The sequence below is a fragment of the Aulonocara sp. 'chitande type north' Nkhata Bay genome, linkage group LG8, assembly GCF_057382095.1.
Source record: "Aulonocara sp. 'chitande type north' Nkhata Bay isolate Kocher_YH1m ecotype deep benthic linkage group LG8, A_spYH_male_GT1.1, whole genome shotgun sequence".
Classification (NCBI taxonomy): Eukaryota; Metazoa; Chordata; class Actinopteri; order Cichliformes; family Cichlidae; genus Aulonocara; species Aulonocara sp. 'chitande type north' Nkhata Bay.
The window spans coordinates 22,992,593-23,011,772 of NC_141351.1; the positions used below are offsets into that span (position 1 = coordinate 22,992,593).

Genomic DNA, 19,180 nt, shown 5'->3' on the forward strand with positions numbered 1-19,180 from the left:
TCCCACTGCAGCATGGGTGTCAGGGTGATGGACACTTCTTGGGTGTCGCGCAGGGGATCGTCGTCTACGCGTAAATCCTTGTCCACGCCACCGAGTGTGCACCCCCCCATCCCACCCATTGACGCGCTCATCCCCGAGCAGCCTGGGGAATTCTCAGCCTCCCCCTCCCCCACCCCTCCTCCCACTAGCAGCGACCGAGCCAGGTAAGGCAGTTGTGGCCCCACCCGTCCTCCTGTTTCACCTCCCCACCCCTCCTTTACTCCTGCTCCACGCCCGCACACACACCTGCTGCCGCTGCTCGCTCGTCACCGCGTCTGCTGCCGCGCCCTGCAAATGACACCTGAACTGCGCTGTCTGCCCCTTCCAACCCCCACCCACCCCACCTCCACCCCTTGTTTTCTTGTCTGTCGTTCATCCTCACCTCTGTGTGAACCCACCCTGATGAGGCATGTCATTTAGAACTTCTTTTCATTTCAACATCTCCTCACCCCCTGAATTTCCTGAGTCACGCGTGGAGTTAATTTTCTGCCTGAGTGGTGATACTGCATATCATGTGAAGATTTCACTTCTACTTAGGGCTGGGTTTAACCAAAATGTGTTGAAAGGTTCATCCACAGTTCAGTAGAAAACTATTTATTGCTGCATGTGCATGGATCACATCTCTATTTTTCTTTTGCCATCAGTCCGAGCATCATTAGCAGCATAACGGTCCATTGTCGCAGGAGCCTGCAATGGATGAGGTGGCTGATTTTCTGTTTTATTATTTTGTTTTCTTTGTGCTCTTCCCCTCCTGGAGCCTTCACTTCACTGTCCCAACAACGATTACTCCTCACCTGATTTTTCCCCTGATTTTTCCCTCGTTATGGACCAAACGTAAAGTTTCAAATCCACACATCCCTCGTCCTAGAACTAATGAATTCATCCGCTTGAATCACTGATATTTCTATCATTGCAGTTCAGACGATGCATCCTCCAATTGGTCGGACTCCTGTTACGCCTACCCCTCCCCAGAGGAGGAGAGGCCGCCTCCCCCTTACCCCTCTTCCTCTTCTTCCTCCTCTTCCTCCTCCTCTTGCTCTTCCTACTCGCTCCCTCACCACCATTTCCGCACCCGAACACCTCCGGGTATGCGTCCCGTTGCCCCCAGCCCCGAATCTGTGCCCCCTGGCCCGTCCCCTCCACCCCGCCGCACTGGGTACAGCCCGCCCCCGCTCCCTCACTCCCTGTGCCCGTCCCCTCAGCAGCTTGACGTCAACTCCAACCCCAAACCTAACTCCCTGCATCTGCCCAAACCGGCCTCCCCGTCTATTGCTCCGCATGGGCCCCCGTCCGAAACGAATGGCTCCTCCCTTTACATCAAACCCCCGCTCGTTCTCACTCGTCACGATCTCTTCCTTGGCTCCCCGAAAACCCCCAGCACCCCTCTCCCTGCTCCACCTCCATGGGCAGCCTGTGCCTGTAGCCGGGAGAGAGGAGCCAAGCTGACGAGGTAAATACAGAGCCCTGCTCAACCCGCTCCCACTAACACAAATCACACACAAATAAGGAGAGGCCCCCGCAGGGACAAGGAAGCACAAGAGAGGGGTGATTTTTTAAAAAAAAGAAAAAAAGAAACTCCCTTCAGTGCCACCCTACTCTGTGTCCTATTAACTCGCTTGGTTTGCAGCTGTCACTTATAGAAATCAAAGCGCTTTAAGGATTCCATTATCACATCCATCTTTAATTTTGCTGCCATGTATGCAATCCATAACTTTCCATGTGAGCAGGGTATTCAGGAGCCTGTTGCCAGGCAACAAAGGAAATCCAAAGCTTTCAGTCAATGATTATAAAAGTCAGCGTTAATGAGTCAGTGAGATTTTGAATGCGAAGGCAATGATGTATGCAGGAGCAAAACAGCACTGTTTGATATTTAAGGAAACCCCAAAAAACATCTGCTTTGGTTTACAGCAACATGTTCATATGAGTTTAAAGGGGACCTATTTTGCTTTTTTTATACATATTTGCACTGATAGAGAATAAATAGTTTCCCCTTATGTAAGGTTGCATTACCCATCTACAAGCTGATTACCAGCAACCATTAAAAGAGGGAGGAAGTACACACTGCTAACTACCACATGTCAGACAAAACCAAAGACAACCACAGTCTCATAAAGCGTCCTTTAAAAAAAAGATGAGGTCACAGTCCTGTAAGAGATGTTTGGAGGTGTTGAACAGTCAAATACATCTTAGTAAATATCAGAAAACATTGCTATCTTCTGCCGCTTATAAACAGATTTGAACAGCAGGTGGTCTGTCCACTCTCTCTGACATCATTCAGAGCTAAGAGCAGGAAAAACTGGCTGAAATAGGGCAGAAGGTAAGTAGTAGTAGTATCACAGATATTACTTTTACATATGCTGACCTCATTAATTTGAAACTTCAGCCATGTTTAATATGAAAATCCAGATATCGTATCAGCATAATAGCTTCCCTTTGAATGCTGGCTGCTTCAGTCGCCTTCCATGTCTCGTTTGCTGAAGAGTGAGAGTGTGTTGAGGCGTAGCTGAGGAGAGTCAGTCGATCAGAGAGTAAACTGGTTATGTTTTGACCTTAACACCTTCTTCCCATTGGCATTCTGGCTACACTGTGCTGTAGGAGTAAGGAAAATGTATTAAGCTGTCAGGATATGTTTGAATTTTCTTTCCTTCTTTTTTTGCTCAACTGTATAAGCTACATGTCCATCTGCAACAGTGGTCACCGGGAATTATGGCTGCTCTCATATATTTTCCTTTTTTTTTATAAAACAAAGAGATTTATGGAGGCAGGGTTAGTAAATTACAGAAGAAAGTATATCATAATGTGTGTGTTTGTGTGTTTTGTCCTTCACTCTCTCCTCAGTACTCTGAAGAACAAGGAGCTGTCTCCAGTGATTGGACAGAAGGGGCTCCAGGGAGCAGTGACCTCTAGTGGACAGTCGCAGCTCTCTGACCACAGTCCGCACACCTTGAGGAGAGGTAATACAACTAACTGGGCGTGTATGACAGGGATCTCAGCTTGTCTCAAAAACATGGTAAAAATAGTAAAAGTAATTACTTTTGGGGATTTAAAAACTCTGCACCTTGCCCAGTACTGTGACAGCAAAAAAAGATGCAGCACGCTGTGTTCATTTAGCTGTCTCTCAGGCTCTAATAGAATCTGTCTAATCTATTAGTCAGTGCTGTGAATGAGGTCATTTTAAGTTACAGTGGAACCTCTCGTGTGGAGAGGATGTAAATCTGCAAAAGTGTGTTTTCATTCATTGTTTCCACTCTGGTTGCTGCACAAAAGAGGGGAAAAGGTCCTTGGAAAACCACATAATAACTGACTGACGGCTGCAGTAGAGTTTTATCTGCTAAAATATCCTCAGACTCGAAGGATAAGAGGGCGATGTTTAGTTTGAAGAAATAAACTTGACTTGATGCTGTATGATTGAAGGGTTTAATTAAGGCAGATATTATAATTAATGAGCAATTTGATGGGTAAATTTGTCTGGGGAACTTCAGAGTTTATTAGACTGAAGACGAGACAAGCATCTCTTTTACACTTAAACTTTGATGACTAAAAAGTGATTTTTACTTTGAAATAGCATGTCAAAACATTTGTTTATTCTTAAAGCAAACTGGTTGCTTTTATTTCAGAAATATAGAGACATTTGTTATCATGGTAACTTTTTTTTTTATAACTGTCAGCTTTTATATTGAAGATCTGGCAAATTAAAGCAAATTTCTTTTACTTTGGAAAAATGGGCATGTCAAAGTTTTTTTTTTCTTTTATGTTGAAAATCTGGTACTTTAAAGCATCACCGCAGATTTCTATAAAAATTGAACACTTTTAATTTGACAAACAGACATGCTAGCAGACTCCTAAATGCCTTTTATTTTGGAAATATTGCAGACCCCGATCATCTTGTGTTCTTTCTTGGTGGTCTCTCTACAGCAAAGAAGCTGGCTCCGATCCCGCCTAAAGGCCCTTACTGCCCAACGGGAGCCATGTCCGACCAGTCCACAGGTCAACCGTCTCCAGTCAGCCTGTCTCCCACTCCTCCCAGCACCCCCTCCCCATATGGCTTCAGCTACCCGCAGGGATATGCCACCATCAGCTCCCCGGGTCAGTTGCAGATGGTCACCACCCCGTCTCTGTCCTCTCCGCCCTCGTTGGCTGGGACTCTCACCAAGGCCAGACCGACCCCCAAGCCGCCCCGGCAGAGACCCAGCCTGCCTCCTCCTCAGCCTCCATCCACACCTGGCACTAGTCCCCAGCCTCTGGAGCACTCATCTGGGCTCCTGGACGGCCTTTCTCCTGGGGAAAGCATGTCCACTGGTAATGCTAAACTTGACCGTTTTTTTTAAAGCACTTTGTGTTCGTAATTCTTTTTGCTATATGTAGATTTGATAAATAATATGCCATAGTTTGACAAATATTATGAATTCTTATTATTTAAGTTCATGTACTTGGATGTATATGCACTGTTTTTGGTCTATTCATGACATTTATTGGCAATAATGATAGATGTAGGATAACAGCAGACTATCCTTTGGTGTCCTTCTCCATCAGGAGAGGAGTCGTGTATTATGCATTTGTTTGCCTCTCCATCACCTGCAGGTTCTAATCATGATTTTCATGTAATTTCTTCCCCTCTTATCGTCTCACCTGCAGCGGTATGAGGCGAGAGGTTCAGTGTGATTCTGTGTGTGAGAGGGACTTTTAGGGTAAGCAGGAGTTTCTGTGCTAAAGCCTCCCTTCCCCTCCTCTTCGGTACCCTCAAACCCCAAACATGGAGCCGCCCGCTGACATGCTCACAACACAGTGAAGCTGCCAGTAGATGCAGGTTTAAGATTATCCGCTGCTCTACGGCAGCCTCACTCATATGACCATACAGGCGCTGTGTTCAGTCCACCTTTTACTCATTTTGTTGGCCTTTGCATGGTGGCTGAGACTGATGCATGGCTTACATGGGCGTGCATACCGGACTGTCCACCGATCCCAACCTCTCCTGCGCTTAGGATTCCCACCCATAATGCCCTGCTCCAGCTGCCCCTCCTCTCCCTGGCTTCATCTGTCACCCCACCCACACACCCCTCACGCTTCCCACCGACTCCACCTCTGCCCCTCAGTCAGCGCACTTCCTGTCTGCACCAGTTTTCCATCACATGTTGTACACTAGATGTCTTCACTGTCAATATTATAGTAATATATTATATAAGTACACATGTACTGCATGGCATACTAGCCAGATTTCTATATAGGTAGGTAAGCACAAGCACCAAAGGTCTGTAATATATGAAGGGAGAGCTCAGCTTATCCAGGTAACTTCAGGTCTAACCTGGGGTTTTCAGTATTATGTAGGTTGTTTGCCTTTACTAGGTATATTACCATGGTAACATGGCGTAGACTTAACCTGGATCGAAGCAGAAAATGTTTAAAATTAGACATTAACAGTTATGAAGTCACCACCTACTGACCAATCAGTTCTCTGTAAAATAGCATCATGTTTCCTTGAGCCTCTTGATTGTAAACCATCAAATTTTTACTGTCAGCCTTACAGTCTGAGTTTTTAGTTTTCTTTTGTGGGTTAATATAGACTAAACCTTGTTTTTTTAGCAATTGTTTTCCAGTCTTACTGATAAAAGTGTCTGGTCAGATTCTCATAGTTAGACTGATGCATGCCGGGGTTTAGCCTGATTGTTGACGTTAGGGTGAATCCAGATAACAGAAAGAGATCCTGGGTACGCTGAACTTGCCTTGCCTCAGAAGCCATGACCCTTTGTTGCCTGCTTGCTTGCAGTGGATAAAAAGAGCTTGTAAACTGCACAGATATTGTTTGGATTTTGTTTTGCCTGCATATATTAAGTCCATGTGGTACATCAGCAGGATTTTGATTTTGACAAATAGCCTTCAGTGACAGGAAATCTTAATTGTGTTGCATAAAATGCTAGTTTGGTCAAAATGATCTAACTTTATCGATAGTTAGTGTTTGTTGTGTCATTGTCCCCTCTACACAGAGCTAGCTCCACACAGACACAAGCTCTCACATTTTTCAAAGTCATCCAACGGGCCAGATTGGAGTCTTCTCTGGGCCAATTCTGGCCCCTGGGCCTCATGTTTGACACCCCTGCCCACCATTAGGGAATGGTGATGTTCAACAGACACATACACTTTTTACACTGTGAATCCCTGTCATGCATTTTTAATTTATTTCTTCACGCTTCCAACCTTGGTTTGGACGTCTGCTGTGTGTGACATCATTCAGCGCTGATGAATCACATCTGGAAGGATCTTTTTCTCTGTTTGCACGGTTTTTATCTGTCTGCTTATCCTCTGCTTGTTCTCTCTGCTCTGCCAGATTCCCTCTGCAACTTGGACATCCCCGTCATTAACATGGAACTGGACAGTATTTTTGACTTGACCCACATCTCCCCCTTCAGGAACTCAGTGGCACAGCTGGAGTCGGCCAACAGCAAAGAGGACTCGGAGGAAGAGTCTGAGAGCACAGTGCTATGACGCCACCGAGTTCCCCCACCCTCTCCGTCAAGCTACTGCTGTGCCGTCTCGATCATTCATTGACCTTTCACCTCTCCAGCTGCATTAACTTCGGCCTCAGCGGCCACCTCTGGACCTCCTCATCACGCCTCACCTGTGCTCGATCTAGAGGGGCCAGCGCGTACAAAAGAAAAAAGCACTTCTATACAGTAAAACAAAAAAATCTGGTGAACACACATACACACGGTTTTGGCGACAGTGTTGTCAGGGGAAGATTTGACATTTTGCATTGGCTGGATGTTTGTTTTTTTTAATTTAACTTAATGTTTTCTTTTTCTTTCTGCCTTATTTGATTCACTTGCAATATTGCCTTTAACCTCACTCACACGAGACTGGAAACAGGCTGCTGGGAGGATGAGTGCTCTTTGCTGCTGCTGCTGCTTTTCATGAGTGAATTTCAGAACAAACTAACACAGTGCTGTATATCTGTCCTGTTAACTTCCTTCTCTCACCGTTCATCTCCTCTTGGCTTGAAACGCCTCTGGCCCCGAATTTCAGTCCCACTTGAGCGTTCACTGTGAGTGTGCCAGTGTGTCGTTTTGGAAAGCGCGCGCGTGTGTGTTTTGCTAGTGTGTGTGACGTGTTAAGTGAAGTGGTAATTGTATTATATGATGTTGCACTGTCGGTGTCGTGGAGCAAAAACAGGAAGGAATGTTTTAGATGTTTAGAAGTTAACTAAGCAGGTTGGGAAGCGGTTAAACGCCCAATCACTCCTTTCTCTTTATAACAAGGCATTCAGTCAGGATATCAGTCACTGGATATTTATTGTTTATACTGTACATTTTCAGAGTGTATGATACGATTAACAATCTAACCCAGATCATATTTTGTATCCATGGGAGAGCTATATAGTTGATGCTGTCAGGGAGCTATAAAGTATATGAGATACATGCTGTAGTTTATGAAACGTCCACCAGTATGAAAAATGAAAAACTCAATTGTGTTTACTCAGAAATATTTTTTGGCAGGACGCAAAGCCGAATGAGATCTTTCATTTTTCTTTGTCGAGTTAGGCGTCATTTCAGTTTCAAGGATGTACAAGTTTGTAACTGTGAAGCCTGGAGTGCATAACCACATCGTTTATTTTTTAAAAATAAAATAAACTTCATCCACATAGCAGTAGCGGAGGCTCTGAATGGCCAGCTCTGTGGGTGGGGTGCCCTGTGGGGTTTTCTTGTGTGTTTCCTTTGTCACGAGACATTAGACAGAAACCTATTAAATATTAAACATTTTGCATTGTTTACTTGGCAGTTTGCTGGCAGGTAGTTGTCCTCTCTTTACTTTTGCTGGGCTCATTGCTGTGCTGTTCCCACTAACTGTTGGTCAGCGCATTAGCTCGATAGCGATTCGATGCTTGTCCTCAAACACTATGCTAAATAATTTGGCAAACCTAATTAATTTATATTGTATCACTTTTGGACCTGCTATCCACCCATCCATTATTTCTCTGCTGCCTACCTGGGTTCAGGCCATGGTAGGCAGAGATGCCCAGATCTCCCAATTTCCAGGTTTTCTGGTGGGAAACCGGGGAATTCTGCAGCCAGCCGAGAGCTCAAATCTGAATAGCGTCTGCTGGCTTTGGGCTAAGGTCGCCTCCCAGTAAGACATGCCGACAACACTTCACTTAGGAGGCATCATAATCAAACCACCTGAGTTGGCAGATCTACTCTGAACTCCTAAATGGTTAACCTCCTCATCCTGACTCTGTAGATTAAGGTCCCAGTCGCACAGGCCTAAAGACCTGTCAGTGATCCCATGGTACCCACCGGTCACTAGGGAAAATTTGTATTCCCCAACTGGTTGCCAAATGGTTGCTAGAAATTGCTGGCAGTCTCTAGGTGAAATTGGTCAGAAAGCGGTATACGGTAATGCACCAAAGACCACCTTGTGATTGCTTTGGTTGCTTGCAGATTGCCACAGTTGCTGAGCAGTAATGAAACTGTGGAAAGTGGGATGCAAAGTGGAAATGAAGATCATTCACCTTAAAAACAGTTGAAGTAAAAAAGTTTCATGTTTTGAAAGGTGTTGGATGCAGTTGTAAGGCACGACTTTTACTTTGATGGTGAACAGTCTTAGTTTCCTTTCCACATAGGAAGTAGCATGCGCTTCACTGCACTCTGAAACCCAATTGCATGCTTGTGCCATGCAATAATAATTTAGATCAGAGGTTCTTGGTGCAACACCCTCTTTGTGACCAATTTCACCCGTCACTCACCTCCAACGATTCGGCCAATATAACTTTTTCCTTAGCGATCAGTGGTTGCTAGGCAGTCATATTTAGGCATGTGTGATTGCCGTACACCCTTAGCAAGCAATATCATTCAATTCATCTGCTTTTCTTTATACTTTTTCTCTTTTTAGCTCAGTTTTTGGTCTCCACCACTTGATGAGAGAGACATATCTGGCTCTTTAGGTGCCCAACACTCCATTAAATGCACCGGCCAGCTGCTAACTTTGTGTTTCCTGTTAGCTTAGCAGATGTTGTTTGAAACAACACTGATGAAACCAGTAAGACTGACACAGAACGCAAACAACAGGTGGAAAGATGCTAAAAAACAAAGATTTTAGAGATTATGAACCTGCTGTATCACACTCCAGGATTCATACAGTGCAAACTTGTATTGACATATTGAACCATTCTTGGGAAAGAGCAACAGCCCTGACACATTTAACATCCTATCATATCGTAGCAAAGCCAGAAAACAGTCTAGAGACACTTTCAGAAAAAAGGTGCTTGGTCTCTTATAAATAAGCACAGTTTTTCTGTCATTTTCAGCCACATTCACATTACAGTTTATAGGAACCCTGCCTGATGATGCTGATATTTTTGGTCTATTTTAGTGAACCAGAGGCAAGTGCAAAGATATGTGTGTATATGTGTTTATTTTGATGAGAGTATTTATACAGATATATTTCTGAATACTTTTTACTAGGTATGAGGAGCTGTGGTCGTTTCCGCTGCACATGAATCCGAGAAATTTTTTTTCAAGTATTCAAACGTGGGACCAGAATTGCTCTGCTGCCGCATCAAAACCTTTTCAGGAATCGCAGGTTCAGTTTAAGAGGAAACTTGAAAATCAGTTAAACTGGAGTAACAAGGTTTGTGTACGACAGCAGTAGTTTGCTATTTGCCTTGCGGTGGGTTTTTGTTGTGACCTATCCAGATTTATACGACTTTCCTTTTGTCCTGAAAACATCCACTACACATGGCCTCAAAGTCACTGTGCTGCTCTACCTGTGTCTTTCTTTAAAGCGCGATATCACTCACAGGACTCTTGTAAATACCGAAGCCTCTATACAGTTTGTTCTGTATATACTGAAGGGAGAAATTCATATATATATATAAATATATAGATATATACAAATACTGTATTGAAAAGGATAAATGATGATGAACATCCATACTATATGTATAATATTATAATGTTGCTGGAACTAGCACAAGCCTAACATGGTACAGCAGACTGAAAGGTCAAATCTAGTGCTTGTTTTGCAGTTTCTGACCTCAGAATGAACCTCTTGAACTTTTAGATTTGATTTTAGACAACAAAAAAACAACAACACATCACTGCAGCTACGTGAAAATTCAAGACGTCTCGTGCAGCTTTGAGCACATTTCCTGGTATATTTGAGATTCGTGGAAATGTGATTGTGTGTTCTTTAGAAATAAAAATAAGTGTCTGTGGGGTGCTGCAATTGCAGTGACACATCGATCACAGTTTGAAAGGTTTAAACAGACTCTGCATGAAAACTGCTGCATTACTGTCTTTTAGACAGCAGAACCAGACAGCAATGCAACAGAGGTTATATGTTTAAGAGAAAACAGACGTTAAACAACAGTTTGCATAGAACAGATTTTTTTACAAGCAGAAAATTTTAAATTGGTACAAAAAAGAAATACCAGAGGTCATCCAAACCATCAAGATGCTTCTTTTATCTGACTAAAGCTTAATTTATAGTGCTGCATTAACCTGTAGAGACCCTATATCCTCTGGCATAGTCTGGCATCCACCTTGCTGCTGTGGCAACGCAGCCTACAGTGGCGGTAATATGCTCAAAAATGTATATTGATTATTACAAGGATAATGCCTCTGTGAACCAACGTGTAATAGGCTCTAGTTGCATTTAGTGTGCTCAAAGTGCTAATTCATTACCCAGTGTTAATGTAACACTGAAAAACAACTCATTTTGACAGTTAATAGAATTGAATATTGGGGAAATGACTCCATTCATGTTTATTTTTTTTATATTACGACTGTAATTCCAACAAGGACATTTTAAACAGTTGGTTTTTACACATCCAGTAGCTGCGGAGCCACAATACCATTCAGCTGGGCAGGTGTTTCTGGCTCCTTTTTATCTATTTGCTCTCTATTTACCTGTGTTTTCGCTTTCCACCACCTCCTCAGAGGAATGTCTGGCTGTCAAGATACTAAATGCTCCACTGTGATCTCATAGTGACTGGTCCTGAGATCTAGTCTGAACCAACGCTGATGAGAGCAGTAAGATTAAGCAACGCTGGGTCTGATTTACCACCGTAATCGTGTGGTGTTTTTCTCTCTTTCCCGTTGTTCCGCATTTATCAGCTCCAAGTCCAACACAGCAGAGCACTGCAGACACAACAGCGCACAAGTATGATTGTAAAACCACGCCACTCATTATGGCGTGGGAGTCACTAAAGGACCATGATAGGAAAGAGAAATCACACGAGGATCCAGACATTTTTAATTTGTAGTTTTAATTAATAATGTATCACTCATATAGCCTCCTCACTTTGTGGACATAAAGCCGTCATGAGACGTAGATTGATCATGATCTTTGATCGTGTTGTTTCCCTGTACCATAGCCGAGCCTTTCTGGATGCACATAACAGTGAATGAAGCAGCTCTATTACTACGAGACCGAGCCCTTTCTTGCTTTCCTCGTTGGCTAGCTTGCAGGTGCTGTGGATGTCTGCCTGTCTATGTCATTTTGATGGGACGCTTGTTGCTGTGCAGACCACAAAGAACACTGGCCAGGCCGAACATTAAGAACCTGTTTAAATGTGTGGCCCGGATTTTAAATTTTCAGGGCCTTGATTTTTTTTTTTTAGCATAGGCAGATTCAGCACAGGACTATAAATTAAGCTTCCTCCAAAAACTGTAGAAAAAGAAAGCTTTCTATCACTTAGCACCAAGAAAAGTTGTCAAATCTGAGCAGATTTCTCTGTTATGTTTGGAAAATCCATTTAATTACTGATAAAAACAGTTTCAGATTATTTCCTGGTACTCAAATGATCTTTGAATCTACCAACTTCTTATTTTTTGCCATAAAAGAAATGCTGATTTTGAATCAATGCAGCATGGTTTTACAATATAAATTTAATATTTAGAAAAAAGTTTCTTTTTCAAATTTGCTGTTGCAGTTAGGCTGTGCTGAGGTGAATGGTCTGTCCTGTCTTTGTTTCTGTGTTACAATGTGCTGCTCTTCGTTTTTGTACTAAAGGGTCTCAGATCAAAGCCTGTACATACAGAACACGTCAAACACGACTTTATTAACAATAACCCAGTCGAGCAAAGACAGCCGGCAAGAGATTCCAGAGACAGTTTTCAGTATTGCAGCTTTTGCAAGCATGCCCTTTGAGCACTAAACTTCAAAGGCCTTTTTTTACATCGGTGGAATGTACTGATAGACAATGTCCACCACATAGGTTGTGATAAAGGCGGATTGTGTGTGTTGTGACATAGTTTCAAGAGTAAGAGTGTGCAGGGGTATCAAATATCGACATTGTGCTGTGTGGAAGTCGGAAGCATGCTTTTTAACCATGCCTATGAAATGCGTCTCATCTTTGGTCCTATTTAAATGTGCTTGTATTTATTTTTTATAAGTGAATAGATCGACCTTTGCAAGAAAAGAAGAAAATTCAGTGCTGCCCTTTGACCTTTTTGAGTCAAGCTCCCCCGTCAGTTCTGCTAAGAGTTTATTTAAATCATTCATGATTTCCTGTTTGCTTTCACCACGTATCCTCATATGTTCCACCGGTTTTATCTATAGCAAATCAAGAAAAGCACATCAGACTCCAAACAGACCAACAACGAAACAACATGGAGGATAAGACAGAATAATTCACTTTCAGAGGACTGAACATCTGCTAAAATCAACTACAAATGAGAAAAAAACTGTGACGTGTAGGGTCACGTGGACCCGCGCAGTCTGTAGATTACACTGTGGTGCATGCAGCCATCTCCATTCATCCTTTTCTTTGCATAACTTTAAGTTCCAAGTAACGGGGGCCAAAACAAAAAGGGAAAACGTGATCGATCAAGGAATCTTTTTTTAAAAAGTTCTTTGTGTCAAACTGTAGTGATGCTGTGGACTCTTTAAAGTTTGGAGTACAGATGAAATGCCTTTTCTTGGACTTGCTTTCTCTCAGTCACCAAGTGGAACACAGTGTAAGATAAAATGAGAAAAAAATTAAATTAATCCTCATCCGAATGTTGAAACTATTAAAAATGTTTTTTTTTATATTACTCGGATGTTCTGTGCTTTTTGTTCCAAATAAATGTCATTTAAATCGGTGTAACTGATGACAGAAAGGCTTCTGGAATATCAGGAGTGCAAAAAATATTTCCAGCAAGTACAACAGTGAAAAAGGACATTTAAATCCTCACGGGGTATTTCAGAGAACTTCTAATATCACTTCCGCTCACCGATGTTCGGTTTTAGGGAGCCTGTAAGATACTGAACTATAGAACAAAAACTGAAAACTTTGTAGGTAAACTTTTTCTTCACGTTTTTATTAGAAGAGCTCAAGACAAAACATGAAGACCCCTTTGACTGTAGTAAAACAGCTTCCTGTGAGTGTTCGGGACACCACAGCATCAGGAGCCTCTTTACAGCATCTGTCATTTTGATTTAAGGAACGTGGACAGCTGCAGACACCACAGCCGAGCATGAACTCCACCACCTGCAGCTGCTGTGTTTTAAAGTAAATTCTCTGATGGGCGGCACATAGAAGTCCAGACGAACCCATATGATCAGTTTCACAATGTCATTCAAACCAAGGCAGACACAGCGGCGGAAAGTATAATCAAGCCTTAACTGTCCTTGTTAACCTGCATAACCACCAGCTTCTTATACACACATGAAAGCTTCTAATCTGTTTTAACTAATCCAGATTCAAGGAAGTGCCCTTATAAATCTTTAACTGAGCACAAGTATGTGTTAGCAGTAGCAGAATGCTAGCATTTATTCATTTATTGGCATTTATTAACTGAGGATGTAGTGGACCACTGTACTGTGACAGATGACAATTTGCACGTGACTTGTTATAATACAAAAACCTGTTGGAAGACATAAGTGATGTATTTTTTGAATATGTCTTTATTTTAGAATGGGAAAACAATGCCACACTATTAGATTGCAATACATGGCTAGGTACACAGACAATAAAGGGGAAGCAAAGAGTGAATGGATCTTTTGGACACGTACTATTTATCATAAAAGACAGGAAAGGCAGAGGATGTCTGACGACCACAAGTATCACTAGAATAAGTGAACAGTAAGTGCAGCAAATATTTTCAGTGTAGGAACCAAAATCACTACAGGGAAACAGTCAGTCAGGAAACAGTTGGCCTTTGACATTTTGTTCAGGGGTTAAACAGCGGAGAAAAGGTTTCTTGGATTCAGCTGTCCTGTTAAACCATCAGAAAATTGACAGAGTTACGTATGTATCATATCTCCATTCATATGTATCTGATCCAACACAAGGATCAGTGCGTATTTACTAAGTTCCAATATTTTCATATTGGAAATGTTCTTATAAATCTTTACACCAACTGGAAGCTGTCACTTACCAAACTCAATACTGATGTTTAAGGTGGATTTGTACATATCTAGGTACTGCTGCAGGCTCAGGAGTTCCTCTCGACCCAAAAGCCTTTCCAGAATTTTCTGATGGACGATCAGCTGCGGTGTCTCATCCAACACTGACCCAGGAAGAGCCTTAGATTGCAATCATGAAGTCATAGAAAAACTCTGAGAAAGTTTTGGTTTTCAAAACAGAAAAAGATCATCTGCAAAGAAACACACCTTAGATTTTTCAAGCTTTTTGCTCAGATTTTGCAGCGTTGACAGGACGCTGCATACAAGGGTCTCTATGCTGACATCTTCATCCTCCAGTACCTTAACTGCGGGATCCCTGATCACCTGATCTGCACCCAGCACCTTCAGTCACACAGCAATACATACACACAGGAGACAATCAGAGAATCCAATGTCTTGAACTTTAAAAACATGAGATTGGCTACAACTGAAGGTATTTATTATGTCTCATTTATGTACTAAAACGTTTGTATTCTCATAATCCTCTCATGCATTAAAGTACTTCAAGCAATCAAGTGCAAAGATAAAAGACAGCTAACCTTGTAGCTCCACTGCTGGAACAGCCTTCTTTGAGGGTTGTGATCCAAAAACACAATCTTTACTTCCAGCAAGGTGCTAAAAAGGATGTGCTAATAATTATTATGGCTCACACAACACACAACAGCAGGTTGTGTGTGAAAGCTTAAATATTTATTTGCCTGCAGCCAGAACGAGCAGCTGTTGGTCTAAAGCAACAAAAGCACTGTGGGGGTTTGCCACACTGGCAACAGCCGACCAGCTAGAGCTGCTTCATAGAAATATACACAAAAATGCCACAATGGTCCACTGCTGTTGACTGGAAAGATGTGTCAATGTGGTGGCCGTTTTGGAGCGAGGCAACAGCGCCTCATCATTTCAGTCCAGAACTTTCTAATTTTTTTTTTACTAATTGCCATGCAGCTTGAATTATTACAGATGCCAGACATGTATTTATGATAGTTAAGGTTCAAATGCTGTTTTTCATACCAAAAGCTTAGTTTTGACATGTTAGAACAGTAGGAAGCACAAAAGTATGGAATGGTCAGACACTCTGAGCGAGATGACGGCAGCAGAGATGCAACAGCTTTGCGTCTTTATGCTAAAACACACTGCAAGGAGTCGACTGCTCAGACATCATCATAAGCTTTTGTGAATCTGAACTGATGCAAGGCAACCACGGGATTATATTTGCCCTCTCTGTGGGCTCTGTGGCATGAATTTCTTAACAGACAGCAGACAAGCAATAAATATGAGTGAAATGGGATGCACCGTATCTCAGCGTATAATATATATATAGAAGTCACCCGCAGTATGAGAAAGATTACCGGTGTGGCTGTTGTTGCATGACTTTGACGTCTCTCAAAACAGAAGTCAGAATATCCCTGGACGACTGGAAGAGAGAGGCACAGCAAACTTTGAGCACACACTTTCACAAACTTCAGCCATACATTTGTTGTTTCTGTGCAGGAGAACTTACTTCAATGATGTGCAGCAGGTAGGATGGATAAATCAGCAGCAGGCCTGTTATGTGATCCCATATGTACTGTTTGTTCAGCTGAAAGTTGAGATTTTCATAATGAGCTGCGTGGAAACAACAGAAGACAAAACCCTCTTGTTTTAGTGTTCATCATTTTAAAAAGCAAAATGAATGCCTTTAAAGTCTTTTCAAGACCTAATAATTGCAGAATTGTGTATTATATTCAGCCTTTTACAAACGAGCCACAACTACTAGCTAAGCATAAGACCGAACATGGCATATTTCTTCAGTTTTTAGGCCACTGAACAGAGATTCAAGAAGTCCCTTTGATCTGGGGTGAGTCTTTGGCCAAATCAAAGTGAAATTGATTTTACTGATTAATATTCTCTCAGATAAATATCCATCAGACAGACTAATTAAACTTCTTATCTGTGTTCTCTTAGCTGCGATTCCAGAAGTGTAGTAGAAAATATGGCGCTTTCAGATTATTTTAAACTCTGAACACGACCTGCTCTGAACCAAATTATGTGTTCAGAATCAGTTGCCATGGTGATCTAGCCAGGTAAATAAGAGAGCCACCTTCACGGCACAGAAGTCTGACTTTAATCGCAACATAACAAATCCAACAAACCCATTCATCTTGTTTCATAGCACACACTTCTGGTGAGGGTTAAGAGGTTAATTTAAAAAAAATAATTTTCAAAAAGAATCTTATTTGCTATAATTTATTTGTTTCATTACTGGAAAATCATTTAAAAAATTAAGACCTTATTTTTTTTTAAGTATCACAGTTTTTAAAAACTCTGTATTCAGGCTTCCTTCTGTTTTCGACACACAGGCACAGCTTTTCCTGGGGGCTTCTGTGGGCTTTCTATTCTAACTTTAGTCAAAGAATTTATTTCTTTTTTACAGGTAAGGCCTGCAGACTCACTCACACATGGAGGTGTGAAAGCTATAAAAGCACCAAACACAGGAAGCGAGACAGTCTTTCACTGCTTTTGTTAAGATTCAACAAGAAGCCTCGGTATTTCAGGGCAGCAAATTAAGTAGGAGTATTAATTTGTCCTGCCAGTATAACAGGATCATTCCCCTAAAGAAAAACTGGGTTCAGTTGGCATCAGGTGATTAGTCCCTCAGTCTCTGTAGCTCTAAGGTAATTGCTGGCTGACCTCCCAGGTCTGTCCTATCAGCAAGGTCGTGGGGGAGCCGAGAAATCATTATCAGCCGCTGCAGGATGATCTTCTGTGGGGAGAAGGTGGGGGGGACTTAGAAAGCCTGCAGAGTGACAACAGAATAAGCTCTGACATGCAATCCAGGCACAAAAGGAGGATCATTGTCAGGTGCGCATTTAAAATTTAAGGCCGTGTGCCAATATTTACAACCTGAGCTCCTTTCCATATTAAGCTAAATACAAACCACATCATCCCCCAGATTCTTCCTCCGTGTCACTAAGTGGTGAAATAAACTAGTCCTAGTTTCTTCCTCCTCCTTTTCCTCAAAACCCTTTTTCTCCATCTCTTTGCTTTAATCTCCGTCTGACTTCTTTCGCCGTCCGATTGAAGCACTGACTGAGTGAGGGCTAAGCGAGCTGCCCGCCTTCACTGTTTATAAAAGCGCATATCCTAGAAACCTATTGTTCTGCAGGTCCTATTAAACAAAGCCTGCTGCAAAACACACTGGTGCGATTAACACAGCAGCCAATCGCAGAGCACCACAGCCTCATAATCAGGGTGCTTCAACCCCAACAGGAAGAAGGACAGTGCATGTAGGGATGGCAGGTGTCTACATGGTGATTTGCACACACACTCTTACTGTCTATACTATGATGATGCTGATGATGCATTGTCATACTGCAATATTCTGAATGGGTGTAAATGTTGCACTAAAACCTGTATACGTATTCCAGCACTGCTTTTCCAGATGTGCAAGCTGCCATTTCCCTTGGTGCTAAAGTTGATTTTCAGCCTTGTCCCTCATGCACAGAGATTTCTTTGATGGTATTATTTGTAGATGATGAGATATTCATACTCTTTCCTTGTAACTTACTCTTTCATTTTGACTCCATCACTGAGGAAGAATATTCTATAACTGTTCCACAATTTGTAGATGTAGTTTTCTGCCCACCTTTACTTCTGAGAGCCTGTGCCTCTCGGAGTTGCTCTTTTTATACCCAATAACGTTACTGATGAACCTAATTACTTGTAAAATGTTCCTCCAGCTGTTTCTTTTTAGTCCCATTTACTTGTCCAGTCTTTTGTTTCCCCCCTTCCCTTTTTGAGACCTGTTGTTGCCATTAGATCATATTTTTCCTGAAATAGTAAAATGTCTTTATTTAAATCTTTGTTTTCGTTTTCGATCCTAAATCTTGTCCAGCTAACTCTTCACTCATCTGTGTGATGTCATTTAAATGACATTTCATAACACAACGCGTGTATATATACTGCTGCTTATGTTTTGGGGTCTTTCAGCTTCATTTTCACTCACACATCACCCACGTGTCCGTTAAAAACACAAACCTCTCTCACTTTGCCGTAAATCACATCAAACATGGATACTGTGTCTGCATCCTGTGGATCTTTCCACGAAATTGGAAAACCGTCGACATCCAGCTGCGACATGGTCATCTCGACCCTGTTTAGCGGCTCTTGTCCGGTGTGTTGTCCGTTACCATCGCAACACGCTCCTACAGCATACGTTTGACGTCAGTACATACGTAGTCATTAATTACTAGAGTCTGTTCGCTTATTAATACACTTTATTTGTCCCAAGCTTCCCGTTAGAGCAGCCAAAATATGACCCTGAATTTGAAAAAGAAAGAAACAACAACAAAAAACTGAAGGAAACGGATGTAAACAAAAATGTCGACAAAATAAAATAAAAAGTTAAAATGTTGCTTATGTTTAAGTGCTCACATTAATTAACATGCAATGTTTTAAATAAGCATAAACATAAATGAAAATATACATGGGTAGAATAAAAAGAATAAAATAATAAAGAAAATTAATAAAACAAGTGAAAATGTGAGCAAAATATTTTAAAAATCGTACAAAAATAGCTCAACATGTGAATTAAAGCTAAATAAAACTAAATAAAAATGTTTTACTAAAATAAGGCAAATGCCAGAAAACATTCAAATGTCTCAGTGTAACAAACTAACGTGTGGACTCTGCAGACATTAAGCTGTTATTTCCTGTAAGCTTCCTTTTGACAGCAGAGCTGAGTCTGTGAGCTACCCTCCACCATAGTTTCCAGCGTTTAGATGTG

At 41.9% G+C, this 19,180-nt stretch overlaps 2 protein-coding genes across 4 annotated transcripts in view; one reads left to right on the forward strand and one right to left on the reverse strand.

The window, feature by feature from the left end:
• Positions 1 to 13,067, forward strand: part of LOC147323785 (rho GTPase-activating protein 44-like) — a 97,960-nt gene extending 84,893 nt beyond the window's left edge. For 2 of the 3 annotated variants that reach the window (XM_086304375.1, XM_086304376.1), the window contains 3 exons: positions 2,878 to 2,993; positions 3,955 to 4,338; positions 6,362 to 13,067. In XM_086304375.1, coding sequence (XP_086160501.1) covers positions 2,878 to 2,993; positions 3,955 to 4,338; positions 6,362 to 6,519 — 658 coding nt within the window. In that variant the 3' untranslated portion in view covers positions 6,520 to 13,067. Of the gene's footprint in view, positions 1 to 11; positions 204 to 955; positions 1,490 to 2,877; positions 2,994 to 3,954; positions 4,339 to 6,361 lie in introns of all 3 variants that reach the window. The other variant, XM_086304374.1, reaches the window with a different exon arrangement.
• Positions 13,068 to 13,902: 835 nt separating this feature from the next.
• Positions 13,903 to 18,816, reverse strand: tex47 (testis expressed 47). The gene is made up of 8 exons (XM_086304830.1): positions 18,433 to 18,816; positions 17,086 to 17,158; positions 15,917 to 16,020; positions 15,765 to 15,829; positions 14,961 to 15,036; positions 14,629 to 14,763; positions 14,394 to 14,541; positions 13,903 to 14,231 (listed from the first exon to the last, which is right to left on the reverse strand). Exons 1-8 carry the CDS (start codon positions 18,538 to 18,540, stop codon positions 14,194 to 14,196), a joined length of 747 nt encoding a protein of 248 aa, XP_086160956.1. The 5' UTR covers positions 18,541 to 18,816; the 3' UTR covers positions 13,903 to 14,193.
• Between the last annotated feature and the right edge of the window lie 364 nt (positions 18,817 to 19,180).